We start from the raw sequence: 14,902 nt of genomic DNA, 5'->3' as shown, positions 1-14,902 counted from the left end.
GATTTTGTAGGGAAACAAAATCTTCACGCGCCTCCAGCGTCACGTAGCGTGTAATTAGGAAAGATAGACAGGAAAGAAAGGGAGGAGGGGTGGCCCTTTTAATAAGGGAGGGAATAACGGCAATAGAGAGGAAGGATATTGCGTTGAAGGATCAGGATAGTGAAACAGCTTGGGTACAGATAGAGAATAATAAGGGGAAAAAAACACTAGTGGGTGTAATTTATAGACCTCCAAATAGCTGTGACGCTGTTAGTCAGAACATAAATCTGCAAATAGTTGACGCATGTAAAAAGGGAACTGCTGTAATCATGGGGGACTTCAATTTTCATATTAATTGGGCAAACCAAACTGGGCAGGGTAGACTAGAGGAAGAGTTTATAGAATGTATTAGAGACGGGTTCCTAGAACAGTATGTCACCGAACCGACAAGGGGGGAGGCAATCTTGGATCTGGTCCTGTGTAATGAAGCAGGATTAATTAAAAATGTCATAGTTAGGGACTCGTTGGGAACAAGTGACCACAATATGGTCGAATTCCATATTCAAATAGAAGGGGAGCAGGTTGAAACTCAGGCTAGGGTGCTTAGTCTAAATAAGGGGGATTATGAAGGTATGAGGACTGAGCTGATCAAAGTTGACTGGGATAGCAGACTCAAGAATAAGACGGTACATGAGCAGTGGTGTACGTTTAAGGGTATACTGTATAACCTTCAAGAAAAATTTATTCCTATGAAGAAAAAAAGGGGTAAGGGTAAGAACAGTCAGCCATGGCTCAGTAAAACTATAAAGGATAGTATTCGGCTGAAGGCAAGGGCATATAAGGTAGCCAGAGATAGTGGGAGGGTAGAGGATTGGGAAGCATTTAAAGGTCAGCAAAAAATAACTAAGAGATTAATTAAGACGGGGAAAATAGACTATGAAAGGAATTTAGCGAACAACATAAAAACTAATAGTAAGAGTTTTTATAGCTATATAAAAAGAAAAAGGGTGGCTAAGGTGAACGTTGGTCCATTGGAGGGTGAGACTGGAGAGTTGTTGGTGGGGAACATGGAAATGGCAAAGGCATTAAACGAGTATTTTGTATCAGTCTTCACCATAGAAGACACAAAAAATATTCCAACGCTGGATAAACAGGGGGCGGTAGGAATGGAGGAGCTAAATACTATTAAGATCACCAAGGAGGTGGTATTAGGGAAATTAATGAGACTGAAGGAGGATAAATCCCCTGGGCCTGATGGATTACATCCAAGGGTCTTGAGGGAGATAGCGGTGGGGATTGTGGATGCATTGGTGATAATTTTCCAAAACTCCCTGGAGGCAGGAACGGTCCCAGTGGATTGGAAAATGGCCAATGTAACACCTATATTTAAAAAAGGAAGTAAACAGAAGGCGGGTAACTATAGACCGGTTAGTCTAACATCGGTGGTGGGTAAAATGTTAGAGACAATTATTAAAGAAACACTAACGGGGCACTTGGATAAACATGACTTCATCGGACAGAACCAGCATGGTTTTGTGAAGGGGAAGTCCTGTTTAACGAATCTGCTCGAATTCTTTGAGGAAGTAACAACCCGGGTGGATAAAGGGGAACCGGTGGATGTGGTATACTTGGACTTCCAAAAGGCTTTTGACAAGGTGCCACATAAGAGACTATTGCTAAAAATAAAAAATTATGGGATTGGGGGTAATATATTAGCATGGGTAGAGGATTGGCTAACAAATAGGAAGCAGAGAGTGGGGATAAATGGTTCATACTCGGGATGGCAACCGGTAACTAGCGGGGTTCCGCAAGGGTCGGTGCTGGGACCCCAGTTGTTCACAATTTATATAAATGATTTGGAGGAGGGAACCAAGTGTAATATATCAAAATTTGCGGACGATACAAAAATGGGAGGAAAAGTAGGGGATGAGGAGGATAGGAAGAGTCTGCAAAAGGATATAGATAAGCTAGGTGAGTGGGCAACAACTTGGCAGATGAAATTTAATACTAATAAATGTGAAGTCATTCACTTTGGGAAAAAAAATGATAGGGCAAGTTATTTTCTAAATGAGGAGGAGCTGCGTTGTAATGCAACGCAAAGGGATCTAGGGGTATTAGTACATGAATCACTAAAAGTTAGTATGCAGGTGCAGCAAGCAATCAGGAAGGCCAATGGAGTTTTGGCCTTTATTGCTAGGGGGATTGAGTATAAAAACACGGAGGTCTTGCTGCAGCTGTACACAGTATTAGTGAGACCACATTTGGAATACTGTGTACAGTTCTGGGGTCCATACTTAAGAAAGGATGTACTAGCCCTGGAGGCAGTGCAGCGAAGGTTTACAAGATTAATTCCTGCAATGAGGGGATTGACATATGAGGAAAGGTTAAGTAGGCTGGAACTCTACTCTTTGGAGTTTAGAAGAATGAGAGGCGATCTCATTGAAACATATAAGATCGTGAGGGGCCTTGATCGGGTGGATGCACCGAGGATGTTCCCAATGATCGGGGAAACTAGAACTAGGGGACATAGTTGCAGAATAAGGGGGGGCTCTTTTAAAACTGAGATGAGGAAGAACTTCTTCACCCAGAGGGTGGTTAATTTATGGAATTCACTGCCCCAGGGAGCAGTGGAAGCAGAAACTTTAAATATATTTAAGACTAAAATAGATGGTTTTTTAGCTGCCAAGGGGATAAGGGGCTACGGGGAGAGGGCAGGGATATGGACCTAGGTATGGTTAGTATAGTAAGACCTGAGTGATCTCCTGGACAAGTGTCGATCGCCTGGATTGGGGTCGGAGAGGAATTTCCCGGATTTTTTTCCCGAATTGGACCTGGGTTTTTATCCGGTTTTTTGCCTCCCCCAGGAGATCGCGAGGTTCTTGGGGTGGAGAGGGGTGATAGCGGTATAAAGGGGAGGGTAGTGTCTTGTGTTCTGTGTCTTGTGTCTACTGTTTGTGGGTAAGTGTGTCTGTTTAGTGTTCAGCCATGAGCGAATGGCGGTGCGGGCTCGACGGACCTGGTGGTCTACTCTCGCACCTACTTTCTATGTTTCTATGTTTCTATGTAAGCGCGCAGGCGTATTGCAGTCCCACGATACCCGTGCGCCTCAATGCGACGACGAGGTCGCGTAATTAGCGTGCCAAGGACATGTAAGTGGGACAGGGGCTTCAGTTCCCTTTCTCAAGGAAACTGGAGCAACCGGAGGAAAGGTGCAATTTCCACACAGACAGCATCGAAGGTCAGGATTGAACCTGGGTCTCCAGCACTGTGAGGCAGCAGTTCTACCAGCTGTGCCACCCTAAGCAGGCTTCAATATAGACTGAGAAGAAAATAAAGTGTAGAAAATCAGGTCTGTCAAAGAGGGAAGTAATATGTTGAATGCCATTCAAACTGTTAAAAGAAATAACCTGATACAAAAGACAGAAATGCGAGAAGCTGAAACAAGGAAGAAAAGGGTACGCGAGTCGGATGGCAGTGATTTGTTACTGAGATTTGTGCACAGGGTTAGCTCGTCATGCTTCAGGAATGAATTGTAGGCTTTGCTGCAACAATAATTAATCATAACAGGCTGGGTGGCAACAGAAATAAAGCAGATAAGCAAACACATTCACAACTGTGGAGGTATTTCTTCATCGTGTAGGTGGTTATAAAAAGCCAAGCCTTGCCAAAGAAAATAAAAGTAACAGTACTTCCCAGCATGTTGGGTAAGAACTCTTCTTACATCATCATGAATGTGAATGGAGTTGTGAAAGAGCTTAATATAAGCTATCTGTTTCCGTATTTATGCTTTCAAATATAATTTGAGGTTTCTGCATCTTGGAATTCAGATTGTTTACACATGCTCAATTTTAACTGAACCGACCAGCATAGTAACCGGTGGTTTTATGAGGAACAATCAGCAAATGACCATTTCTGTCCAGTCTGTTCCTGTTAGCCAGCCACCAATCCGTGGCAATCTGCCATCTCTTACACCGAGCTTTTATTTTCTGCTATAAACGTTGCATTATCAATCAAACATTTATTGAACACAAGATAGACCCATGTTGGAGTAACTCAGCGGGTCAGGCAACTTCAGTGGAGAAAAGGAATAGGTGACGTTTCGTCCGAGACACAAACGCCATAAGATGGAAAAACAGATGCACAAAACAAAGAACTGCAGATACTGATTGATAAAATAAAAAAAAAAGACAGTGTTGGAGTAACTCAGCGGGTCAGGATGGAGAACATGGATAGATGACGTTTTGGGTCGGGACCCTTTGTCAGGCTGATTGTGGGGGGTGAATGGGGGGGGGGGGGGGGAAGAAAGCTGGAAGAGAGGTGGGAGCAGGACAAGCTCTCATGAGGAGTGGGGTGGGGGGGGTGGTTGGTAGATGGTTGGGCAAAGGCCGGAGATGAAAAGACAAAAGTGCGTGGTAAGATGCGTGAAATGTGAAGATGGAGGAAGGAATATAGGTGGAAGGGGACAGGAGAGGGTAAAGGGACACGTATTTGTAGGTTAGTTACATAAAATCGGAGAACTCAATGTTCATACCTTTGGATTGCAAACTACCCAAACAGAATACAAGATTCTGTTCCTCCAATTTGCATGTGGCCTCACTGTCGATGGAAGAGGCCCAGGACAATTTGGTCAGTATGAGAAGGGGAGTTAAAATAGTTAGCAACTGGGAGATCCAGCAGGTCCTCATAGACTGAGCGCGTTTGGCAAAAACGGTAACCCAGTCTACGTTTTGTCTCACCAAAGTAAAGGAGGCCACATCAGGACCATCGAATGCACTAGATGAGGTTAGAGGAGGTGCATTTGAAACTCTCACCTGAAAGGACTTCTAGGATGGATGCGAAGGAGGAGGTATAGGCACAGGTGTTACATCTCCTGCAGTTGCTGGGGAAAGTACCTGCAGAGGGATGAGTGAACCAAGAAGTTGCTGATGCAGTGGTCTCTGCACAAACTGGAAAGGTGTGGCAATGGCATGGTGACTGGTGGTGGGATCACACTGAAGATGGCAGAAAATCTTGAAAAAAAAAAAAGATTGGTTGTAGTAACTGGTGGGTGAAAGGACCAGGAGAACTCTACCAAGTCTGAAAGGTTCGGACTCGAAATGTCACCTATCCATGTTATTCTAGAGATACTGCCTGACCACCGGGTTACTCCATAATTTTGTCTTTGAGGAGAACTCTATCCTGGTTCTGTTGGGGGAGGGGGCTAAGAGCGAGCGCTGAACTATGGGATATGAAGGAGATGGGTGAGGGACAAGGGGAGGTAACCACAATTACAAAAAACAAAGACATCACAGGTGTTCCAGAATGCAACGCCTCATCTTGGGAGAAGATTCAGCAGGGACAGATGAATTGGGAGTAGATAAGGTCGACTTTATGATTAATACCAATTGGGGCAGCAGTGGTACAGCTGATAGAGCTGTTGCCTCCGCGCCAGAGAACCGATTCTATCCTGACATTGGGTACTGTCCATGTAGAGTTTGCATGTTCTCCTTGTGACCGCGTGGGTTTCCTCCGGGTACTCCCGTTTCCTCTCGCATCCCAAAGACGTGCAGGTTTGAGGGTTAATTGTATTCTGCAAAATTGCCCCAAAGTGCAGGGAGTGAATGAGAAAGCGGGATGAAATAATGTGAATAGATTATCGGTGGTCGGCATGGACTCAATGGGTCGGAGGGCCCATTTCCAAGCTGTACTCTATACCAAATTATCACACTGAACTCTTCATTAATTAACTAATTAACAAAATTCTTCTTTTGTTTCCATAACAGAAAGGATCAGAAAAGAAATTAATGGCGTACCGTCTTCACAGAAGTGTACAGTTTCTTAAAGGTCGCTCCATTTTAAGGAAAGCATATCAAGACATACTGCTGCCTACAAGAACTGGAAGTGAAAGTAAAGCTGTGTTGCCAGTGCATTACTGAGGGACATCTCAGACTACAGTAAAGCACCTGCTGACTGTTACAAAGGAAACCATCAAATCCAAGCCTGTGAACACGTTATAACTTTGTACACGAGGAATCTCTTCAAAAGGTCTTTCTATAAATTGTGCCTACTGGTACTGCCTCCGTGACACAGAAAAGAGTGAAAATGAATAGATGAAGTAGAATACCAGCGATAACGCTTGCTGTTGGTAGGGCAGTGGTATCACCCAGCTATTTGATCTATGAGATACACAGGTAGTTCTGCTATAATGCAAGAGTTGTATTCCCAAGAAAGGTATTATAGAAAATTGTTATAAAAACAATTATCAATACTGGAGGGGAGGGGGGGGGGGGGGGGGGGGGAGAGATGTAGGGGCTAGAGCAAGTCTGAGGTAACATGATGCGATAAGTTTGATTGATTGAAAGATACAATCCAAGCCCACCCCAAACATCACCCATTCACACTGTTTCTGTTATTCCACTTCCACAAGTTTTGGTGGGTAGGTTGGAATCTGCAAAGTATATATCATGAAAAGAAAGTAATTATTTTGAAAGATCATTGAGAAAATTATGTCCATTGTTGAATATATTTTAGAGGCAAATGCAAAATACAAGTTTGTAGTTCAGTTTATCATCTCCAAGATACTTAATATCCTTGCTAAAGGGCCTGTCCCACTGTACCCGGTAATTCAAGAGTTCTCCCGATTCGAACTCGGAGAATTACGGTAATAGCCGCTCGTAGGTACTCGGGGCTCTCGTGGACATTTTTCAACATGTTCAACATGTTGTAAAATCTTCACGAATCTTCACGAGGTTACCGCGTTTCCCGAGTACCTGCCGTTAGCATTACAAGCCGCTAGGAGACTTCTCGAGCGCCGACGTACCCCGCTACGTACTTACGAGTTTGATTTTTTTTTTTAAACTCGGGAGAGCTCTTGGGTAAACTCGTATAGTGGGACAGGCCCTTATTGAAAAATCTTCACGAGCTTACTGCATTTCCCGAGTACCTGCCGTTAGCGTTACGAGCCGCTAAGAGATGTCCCGAGCTCTGAAGTACCCGCTACGTACATTCTATGTACTTACGAGTTTGATTTTTTTTTTTAAACCCGGGAGAGCTCTTGGGTATAGTGGGACAGGCCCTTAAGCATTCTGAAACTGATAACCATTTCAAGGAAAGGATATCACTCTGGACACCTATCTGAATGATTTGATCACTAGAGCTAGCTTGATATTTTAAATCACTTTTTGCCAAGGTATTTAAGATGCTGGTCATTATAATGAAAAGATCATACATAATAACAGTTGCAGTCTGGATAGAAATTGATTCAACATTCTTAAAAGATTCTTATCCTGAAGTAGATTTGCGTTTGATTGTTACAAACAACTCAAACATGCTCTTCTCAGAGTTAATTTGGGCCATTCCTCCATCAGATCATGGCAATAGCCTTGTAATCAATCCATGTATTCATTATAAACCATTAACCACAACAAGGTTCCAGCCAGGTGCTCTCACACTATTTTCTATAATGCTTAGTTGCTAAAGTCTAAAGTACTCATTATTTGTGAAAATGCTTTGTTTTAATTTGGGAGATGAAACTTGCTGCCAGAGGTGGTGGTGGAGGCAGGTATGATAGTTGTGTTTTGGAGGCTTTTAGATAGACACGTGGATATGCCTTAAATGGAGGAATATGTAGGCAGATGAGACTAGTTTAACTTGGCATCATGCACAGAACAGACATTGTGGGCCAAAGGGCCTCATGCTGTATTTTTTAAAATATTATTTTTGCTACATTTCTAACAATTGCTGTATTCTTCATTCAATGCAATACAATTACCAAGAAAAAAGAAAACATTAATACTGAAAGTAGAAAATTTTAATAAAATGTTAATACAAATCCTATATACACACCCACATTTATACAGAAATCATTTATTTTTAAATTCAAGTTTTGTGCTCATCCTTCAAAAACTTTACAGTTCAATAGGAATAAACTAAAGATAACTGCAAACCATAAATATATTAATCAAAGAAAAACATTTTAATCAAAAGTATAACTGGTAATTCTCACGAATTAAAAACATGATATAATGAGTGTTGACATATTTGCTCAGAACAATTTCAGTGACCTTTCACTACAGGCAAGCTGTGCCACAGAAACCTCTCCTATAACACTGCAAACCCACAACTTCATCTTTTCACTGCATAACACACAATGGAAATCATCAGTCTCAAAATCCCACTTCTCAAATTGTACAGATATACACAGGTGTTCAGTTGACTGTGCTACTTAATGCATCAAGGAGATGGATCCTCGATGGTTCTCATCTCAATGACAATGTCGGGCGAAAGCTCAGATATTTGGCCTTCTCTCTGTTTCCATACCGAATTAAAAGGTAAATGTCCACAATGTTGGAGATCTAATATACCAATAGACATTCATAATGCTATTAGTCAAAAGCATTAATGTTATAAATGCCCTTAAGCTGGCACAGTTGTACAGTCAAAAGCAGCAAGACAGCTCATAACAGGAAGAGATCTACCTTTAGACAGTATAATAATGTCACAGTTTAGAAATTGAACCACTGATCATCAATAAGTGGAATTGAGAATTATTAGTTAAAAGATTTTGCATTTATTATTAAAAATATTTCTGTGTAAAAATAATTTAACCACCAAGCACTAGTTCGTATTTTAATTCTTTGAAAAATTCACAGTTGTAGAAGTAGAATACAGGAGATAAATGTTCCCAATTCCCAATAGGGAGTTTCTTCTCTTTAATCATGATGATTTCATGAGAACTGAGGTTTTATTTTTAAAAACAAATCCATTTTAGAAAGTCATTACTGCACCTGTACTACCCAACCCATCGAGCTCCACTGATAAAAAGTTTTAGCGCTTAACCCTATGAAGTATTGAATCAAGCCCCAGCATCATGAAAATTTCACGCACTGCATTTTCACAAATGTCAGCTTGGAAAGATCTATCACCAATATGTTAGAACATTGAGAAGTTATCCTTAAATTCTGTACAATCAATACATTATATATTTTTACAGCATTTAAAAATTGATACACCCTTGCTTAAGAACCACACTGCATAAACAATTTTTTCCACTGGATTGGGAATTTGCAAAAACAGACATGTAATATTGCTAGTGGGTTAATGCGATAAAAACTGAATATTAGTAGCTCACAATTCCAAGTCCTGTCTTCAGTTGTAGCACAACCATGGATGGCTTCCTCAGCTTCCCATGAGGTGTCCTCTGTGCAAGTTCTTCTCTTATCCTCTGCTTAGGTTGCTAAAGTAACTGGCGAGGACTTCAGTCTACAACCTTTATTGACTGGATGCCACAGTTCACTGCGGGTGATTTTGACCTCAGGGCGGGGACCTTCCCCCCAGAGACAGGGTGTGGTTGACTTGATCGAGGATACTTAGCTGCAGTTGCTTGACCAATGGTTTGCTGGAGGACAAAGAACAAGAAGTAAAATGTATCTTATTTCTTGCTCCTTTGACCCCAGATTTTTGTTTTGGTAAAGAAATAGCATTACAACAATCTTCCATTTTTTAAATAAAAAAAATTAAACTCACAAGATTCAAGGTTTGGTCAACCTTGATTTTACCTTACACTGTATCAGATTTTAAAAGATCATTTTTTCATGATTACATTCATTATCTGCTAGGATGCAGTTAACAGTCAGTCTTGGAATCATGTTCGGCACAGACATTGTGGGCCGAAAGGCCCATTCCTGTCCTGTGCTATGTTTTCTCAAAAGTATTCCAATTGCAGATCATCAAGGCATAGCAACTCTGTGATATTTATATACATTTGAACTTATCTGAATAAGTATAAACTTTTCTACAAGTCATCATTGTTATATTTGCCTGCGGATTGTAAAACAGACATTTTGGCAGCCGCCAAAAAAATTCAACAGATGAGAGAAATAGCAAGCAACTCTAGGGCGTCATAAACTAAAGTGAACCACATATGTTACTAATGTAATTTGCAAGCGTAGAACCCCTGTCCCACGGTGCGAGTTAATTCCAAGAGCTCTCCTGAGTTTGCCCTGATTTGAACTCGGAGATTTACGGTAATGGCCACTCGTCGGTACTCGGGGCTCTCGTGGACATTTTTCAACATGTTGAAAAATCTTCACCAGTCTTCCCGTGCTTACCTACCGTTAGCGAGTCTTCCCGAGTACCTGCCGTTAGCAGTACACGCCGCTAAGCGACGTCCCCGAGCTCCGATGTACCCACTACATTCATTTTCCGTGCTTACCACGAGTTCGATTTTTTAAAAACTCGGGAGAGCTCTTGGAATGAACTCGTACCGTGGGACAGGGCTATACGTGCTACCAGTTATCAGTGTGTTCACAGGGCACTTCAAAATAATTCACTTAATGGATCTTCAACCTTGATTTTTTTTTAGAAAAGATAAATACAAAAATTTCATAATTTTAAGAACAAATATAGAATTTACCTTTTGATACAAATCTCACTGTGCAGGTTAATGCAAACTGAAGGTAACACCGAGTCACATACAGAGGCTGCAGTTGCCCTTCAGGCAGCCTGCAGAGCTCCGAAGGTACACAAAATTGCTGGAGGAACTCAGCGGGTGCAGCAGCATCTATGTTCATAGATGCTGCTGCACCCGCTGAGTTCCTCCAGCAATTTTGTGTACCTTCGATATTCCAGCATCTGCAGTTCCCTTTTGAACAGCCTGCAGAGCTCCATTTTGCAGTTCAATGCAGTGAAAATCAATTAACATTCTGTAGGCTGTAGTGGTTTTAGGATGTGATCTACACAAAGGCAACTACTGTATGATATGCTGCAATTTATCATGCATTACTACGCATACAAGGTCAAGGGCTAATGGAAAGAAATAGCAGGATATTCTGTTGTGAGGAATATTCATTCAAGGGCCTGTCCCACTTACGCGACCTTTACAGGCGACTGCCGGCACCCGTGAAAGGTCGCCAAAATGTTCAACATGTTGAAAATTCAGCGGTGACCAGAAAGACGCTACAACTCTTTGGAGACCTCTCACGACCATAGACCTCTCATGGCCACACAGGCTGTATGGTCGTGAGAGGTCTCCTATGGTCGTGAGAGGTAATCCGCAACATGTCGCCAGGGGTCACGTGTATGGTCTATTCTTCTATGTTTCTAACTACACCAGCTCAAAGATGCAGTAATGGCAACTCACACCAGCCCAACCTATGCCTCTTTATGGGGTTCGTAGAATATAGGCTGTCAAGATGAGACATTTGTGCTCATTAGTGGGTTAACAACCAGAGGTTATAGATTTAAAATCACTGGTAGAAGTTCTAGAGAAAAAAATGTTTTCAGTTATTAAGAAGTTGAAAGGTCCATGTGAAAAGCAGAGTTCGAAAGTTGTTCGACTGAAGAACTAAGAATGATGGATTTTAAAAGGATAGAGGCTGAAGTTTGTACCATCGTGCCTGGGTGAATCATCAGATCTGTATACCTTTATATTTTACAAATCCCTTATGCATTGGATTTTTCTTTAGAGGAAACATACCCAAACTTCCCTGTGGCTCTTTACTGTGTGCCACGAGTGCACAATTGATCATTTTCATCCTGGATGCTCTAAACTACAAAGGCGAAACACAGGGGGATTTTGTGGGAAGACAGATATAATGCATGCATTGGAAACATAGAAAATAGGTGCAGGAGTAGGCCATTCGGGCCTTCGAGCCTGCACCACCATTCAATATGATCATGGCTGATCATCCAACTCAGTATCCTGTACCTGCCTTCTCTCCATACCCCCTGATCCCTTTAGCCACAAGGGCCACATCTAACTCCCTCTTAAATATAGCCAATGAACTGGCCTCAACTATCTTCTGTGGCAGAGAATTCCAGAGATTCACCACTCTCTGTGTGAAAAATGTTTTCCTCATCTCGGTCCTAAAAGATTTCCCCCTTATCCTTAAACTGTGACCCCTTGTTCTGGACTTCCCCAACATCGGGAACAATCTTCCTGCATCTAGCCTGTCCAACCCCTTAAGAATTTTGTAAGAATTAGAAACCATATCAACTAACAGATTCAGCACCATAATTATTACTTCAAAAATAATATGTGGAATCAATAGACCTGAACAAAATCGCTCAGTTTAACCTGTGTAGAACAGATCTGATAATGATCGAAATGGAAATCAAATTTCAGCACATCTGAAGCAGTTGCTTTGATTTTATTACCTGTGTGACAGGATGGTGCCTTTCCACACAGATTGTCGTCATTGGTGGAGACACTCCCTGGCTTGATCCACATTTAGCTGCTCTCGTGGCTGGGTCAGATAGCCCTGTGAATCGTGCCACAATGGTTTTCCCTGATTTGTGCTGTGCTGAGCTTGCACATTTGGTCACAGGCTAAACATGGAAAAAAGGGTCAGTTTTGAAATGCAAGTTTCTAAAGGTCGCACAGCAATTTTACTGAGAGGTTGAACAATTCTACAAAGTTAGTGGATTCAAGGTAATGTCTTATCCAACACAAATGCCATATAGTAAAGGCTTGTTTTAACAGACTTCTTCATAACGGATTTTGGTTATAGCGGAAAGACCTACTGACCTTCACTGCCATGCCCGGCAGCCAAGGACATTTGGCATGTGCTGCCGCTTGCAGGCCGGGCCGGCCCGGCCGCCATCACTGGCGACCCTCACCTGCACTCTGGCTGCCCGTGGACCATGAGCAATGACACCACCAATCCTCTCCTCGCCTCACCCCCGGCTGCCAACAGCCGTCAACTCACCTGGAGAGTCCAAAGAAAGGTCGCTGAAGATGCTGCCTGACCTGATGAGTTACTCCAGCACTTTGTGTCATATTGTGTATTAACCAGCACCTACAACTGTTTCTGCTGCATATGTAATGATAATCCCTCACTCGGTCTTGACAATCTGCAATAACGGACATCTCCCAGTTTCCTACGGTGGCTTTTCTTTGGGCACAGGCAAGTCTGTTCCCATGCAATATAATTTTGTGATAGACAATAGACAATAGGTGCAGGAGTAGGCCATTTGGCCCTTCGAGCCAGCACCGCCATTCAATGTGATCATGGCTGATCATCCCCAATCAGTACCCCGTTCCTGCCTTCTCCCCATATCTGCTATTTTTAAGAGCCCTATCCAGCTCTCTCTTGAAATCATCCAGAGAACCCGATTCCACCACCCTCTGAGGCCAATCTTTATGCCAGAGCTTGGAGGGTGAACACTGAAGTCTATGTGGCACAAATACAACACAACTCAAGAGTTTCAGATTTAGTTTATTGTCACGTGTACTGAGGTACAGTGAAAAGCTTTTGTTGTGCGAGAGTCTTCACTCGGATCCACATGTGATCTTGCCAACAAGGGCTACCAGATAGAGACTACTCAGAAACCCATCAATGGGATGCGTGGAAAAATAATATAGAAACAAAAAATAATCATACTTGCACAGAATCTCAAATTAGGGACCAAAAATACAGGAGGGAAATGCATTTAAATGATTAGAAGGTAGTAATCATAACCCCAGAATGCAGTTCATTGTTTAAATGCTTTAAAACAGGAACCAGATAAATTATAGAGAGACTAGAAAGGCATTTTGAATGGTTAGGTGAACATATCGGCACAGATTAATTGGTCAGTTGCACATGCTTGATAATTATGCCTTTGACATTAAAATAACTCCATTAGCATAAATGCTCAAGTTTGGAAAGAGAATTCCTGAGATGGATGGGCAGGAGACAACAAAATAAATCAGTTGTCATTTTATAATAAAAGTTAGGAAACTCAAATGGAGCGCACAATAGGTTGCCGATTCGGTTTTGTCGCTTTGCACCAGTGGTCCAGAAAATCTATCAACCATACATTACATCTTCAATTCAATTCAATTCAATTCAATTTATTGTCATTTGGACCCCTTGAGGTCCAAACGAAATGCCGTTTCTGCAGCCATACATTACAAACAAATAGACCCAAGACACAACATATTTTACATAAACATCCATCACATCGCTGTGATGGAAGGCCAAAAAAACTTTTCTCTCCACTGCACTCTCCCCCCCGATGTCAGAGTCAAAGTCAAAGCCCCCGGCGGGCGATGGCGATTGTCCCGTGGTCATTTAAGCCACGCCGGGTGATGCAAGGTCGCACACCGGGTCTTGGTGTTAGAGCCCCCGGCGTGCGCTCGCAAACTCCCGCGGCCATTCCAAGCCGCGCGGGGCGGTGCTGTAAGGCCCCGCTCCAGGAGCTCTTCAACCCCGCAACTCGGGCGGGAGAAGTCGCCGTTGCGGGAGCCCTGAAAAGCGGTCTCCCTCCATGGACCCGCGGGCTCCCGGTGTCACTGTCCGCCAAACCCGCAGTTGCAGCCACCGAAACTCCGGGGGTCGGGTCGCAGCAGCGTCCACCACAGCTCCACCCGCTCTGGACTCGGCCAGCTCCGCGACGGTGAGGTGAGTGTCGGCACTGGAGCCCCCGGTCTTCCTGTTGGAGGCCGCTCTTCGTTGCAGCCCCAACGACAACGGAGACCCGACAAAGAAAAGGTTGGGTCTCCCGTGCAGGGAGAGATTTAAAAGTTACCCCCAACCCCCCCCACACACATACCCCAACAAAAATAACAAAAACTACATTAAAACATAGACATAAAATAATAAAAACGCAGACGGACTGCAGAGGCCGCTGCAAACGAGAGTCGCGCCGCCTATCTATCAACCATTACTCTAAATCATTACCAGCTTCTGGGTGGATTGGAATCCAGATTGTAAAGACGTCGTCACTGTGGTGGGACCTGCTAGTGTGGATGTTCCTCCTGCTCTTGTTTGGGAAACATTTGCTGTCCCAAAGTGTATAGTAATCTGGGAACAGAATACATGAGGGTTAACACAGCAATGTCAGGTTTTAACTGCTACAAGTACTTTCTGTAAAAAGGCACAAGGAACCTTTAGCCACATGTTATCATTAATGTAGAAAAATAGTTCTACTTGCTAATTAAAACATATTCAGGTAAAAAGAC

The 14,902-nt window shown here is 42.8% G+C and overlaps 2 protein-coding genes across 7 annotated transcripts in view; one reads left to right on the top strand and one right to left on the bottom strand.

Moving 5' to 3' along the window:
• Nucleotides 1-6,252, top strand: part of ankdd1b (ankyrin repeat and death domain containing 1B) — a 78,710-nt gene extending 72,458 nt beyond the window's left edge. Inside the window, exon 15 of the mRNA XM_033018632.1 lies at nucleotides 5,742-6,252. Coding sequence (XP_032874523.1) covers nucleotides 5,742-5,800 — 59 coding nt within the window. The 3' untranslated portion in view covers nucleotides 5,801-6,252. The remainder of the gene's footprint in view (nucleotides 1-5,741) is intronic.
• Nucleotides 6,253-7,750: 1,498 nt separating this feature from the next.
• poc5 (POC5 centriolar protein) overlaps nucleotides 7,751-14,902 on the bottom strand; it is an 81,872-nt gene continuing 74,720 nt past the window's right edge. For all 6 annotated transcript variants that reach the window (XM_033018627.1, XM_033018630.1, XM_033018629.1 and 3 more), the window contains 3 exons: nucleotides 14,622-14,744; nucleotides 12,115-12,285; nucleotides 7,751-9,355 (listed from right to left, as the gene is read on the bottom strand). In XM_033018627.1, coding sequence (XP_032874518.1) covers nucleotides 9,215-9,355; nucleotides 12,115-12,285; nucleotides 14,622-14,744 — 435 coding nt within the window. In that variant the 3' untranslated portion in view covers nucleotides 7,751-9,214. The remainder of the gene's footprint in view (nucleotides 9,356-12,114; nucleotides 12,286-14,621; nucleotides 14,745-14,902) is intronic.

The sequence above is a fragment of the Amblyraja radiata genome, chromosome 3, assembly GCF_010909765.2.
Source record: "Amblyraja radiata isolate CabotCenter1 chromosome 3, sAmbRad1.1.pri, whole genome shotgun sequence".
In the NCBI taxonomy this organism is placed as follows: domain Eukaryota; kingdom Metazoa; phylum Chordata; class Chondrichthyes; order Rajiformes; family Rajidae; genus Amblyraja; species Amblyraja radiata.
This window is presented reverse-complemented; position numbering and strand designations above follow the sequence as displayed.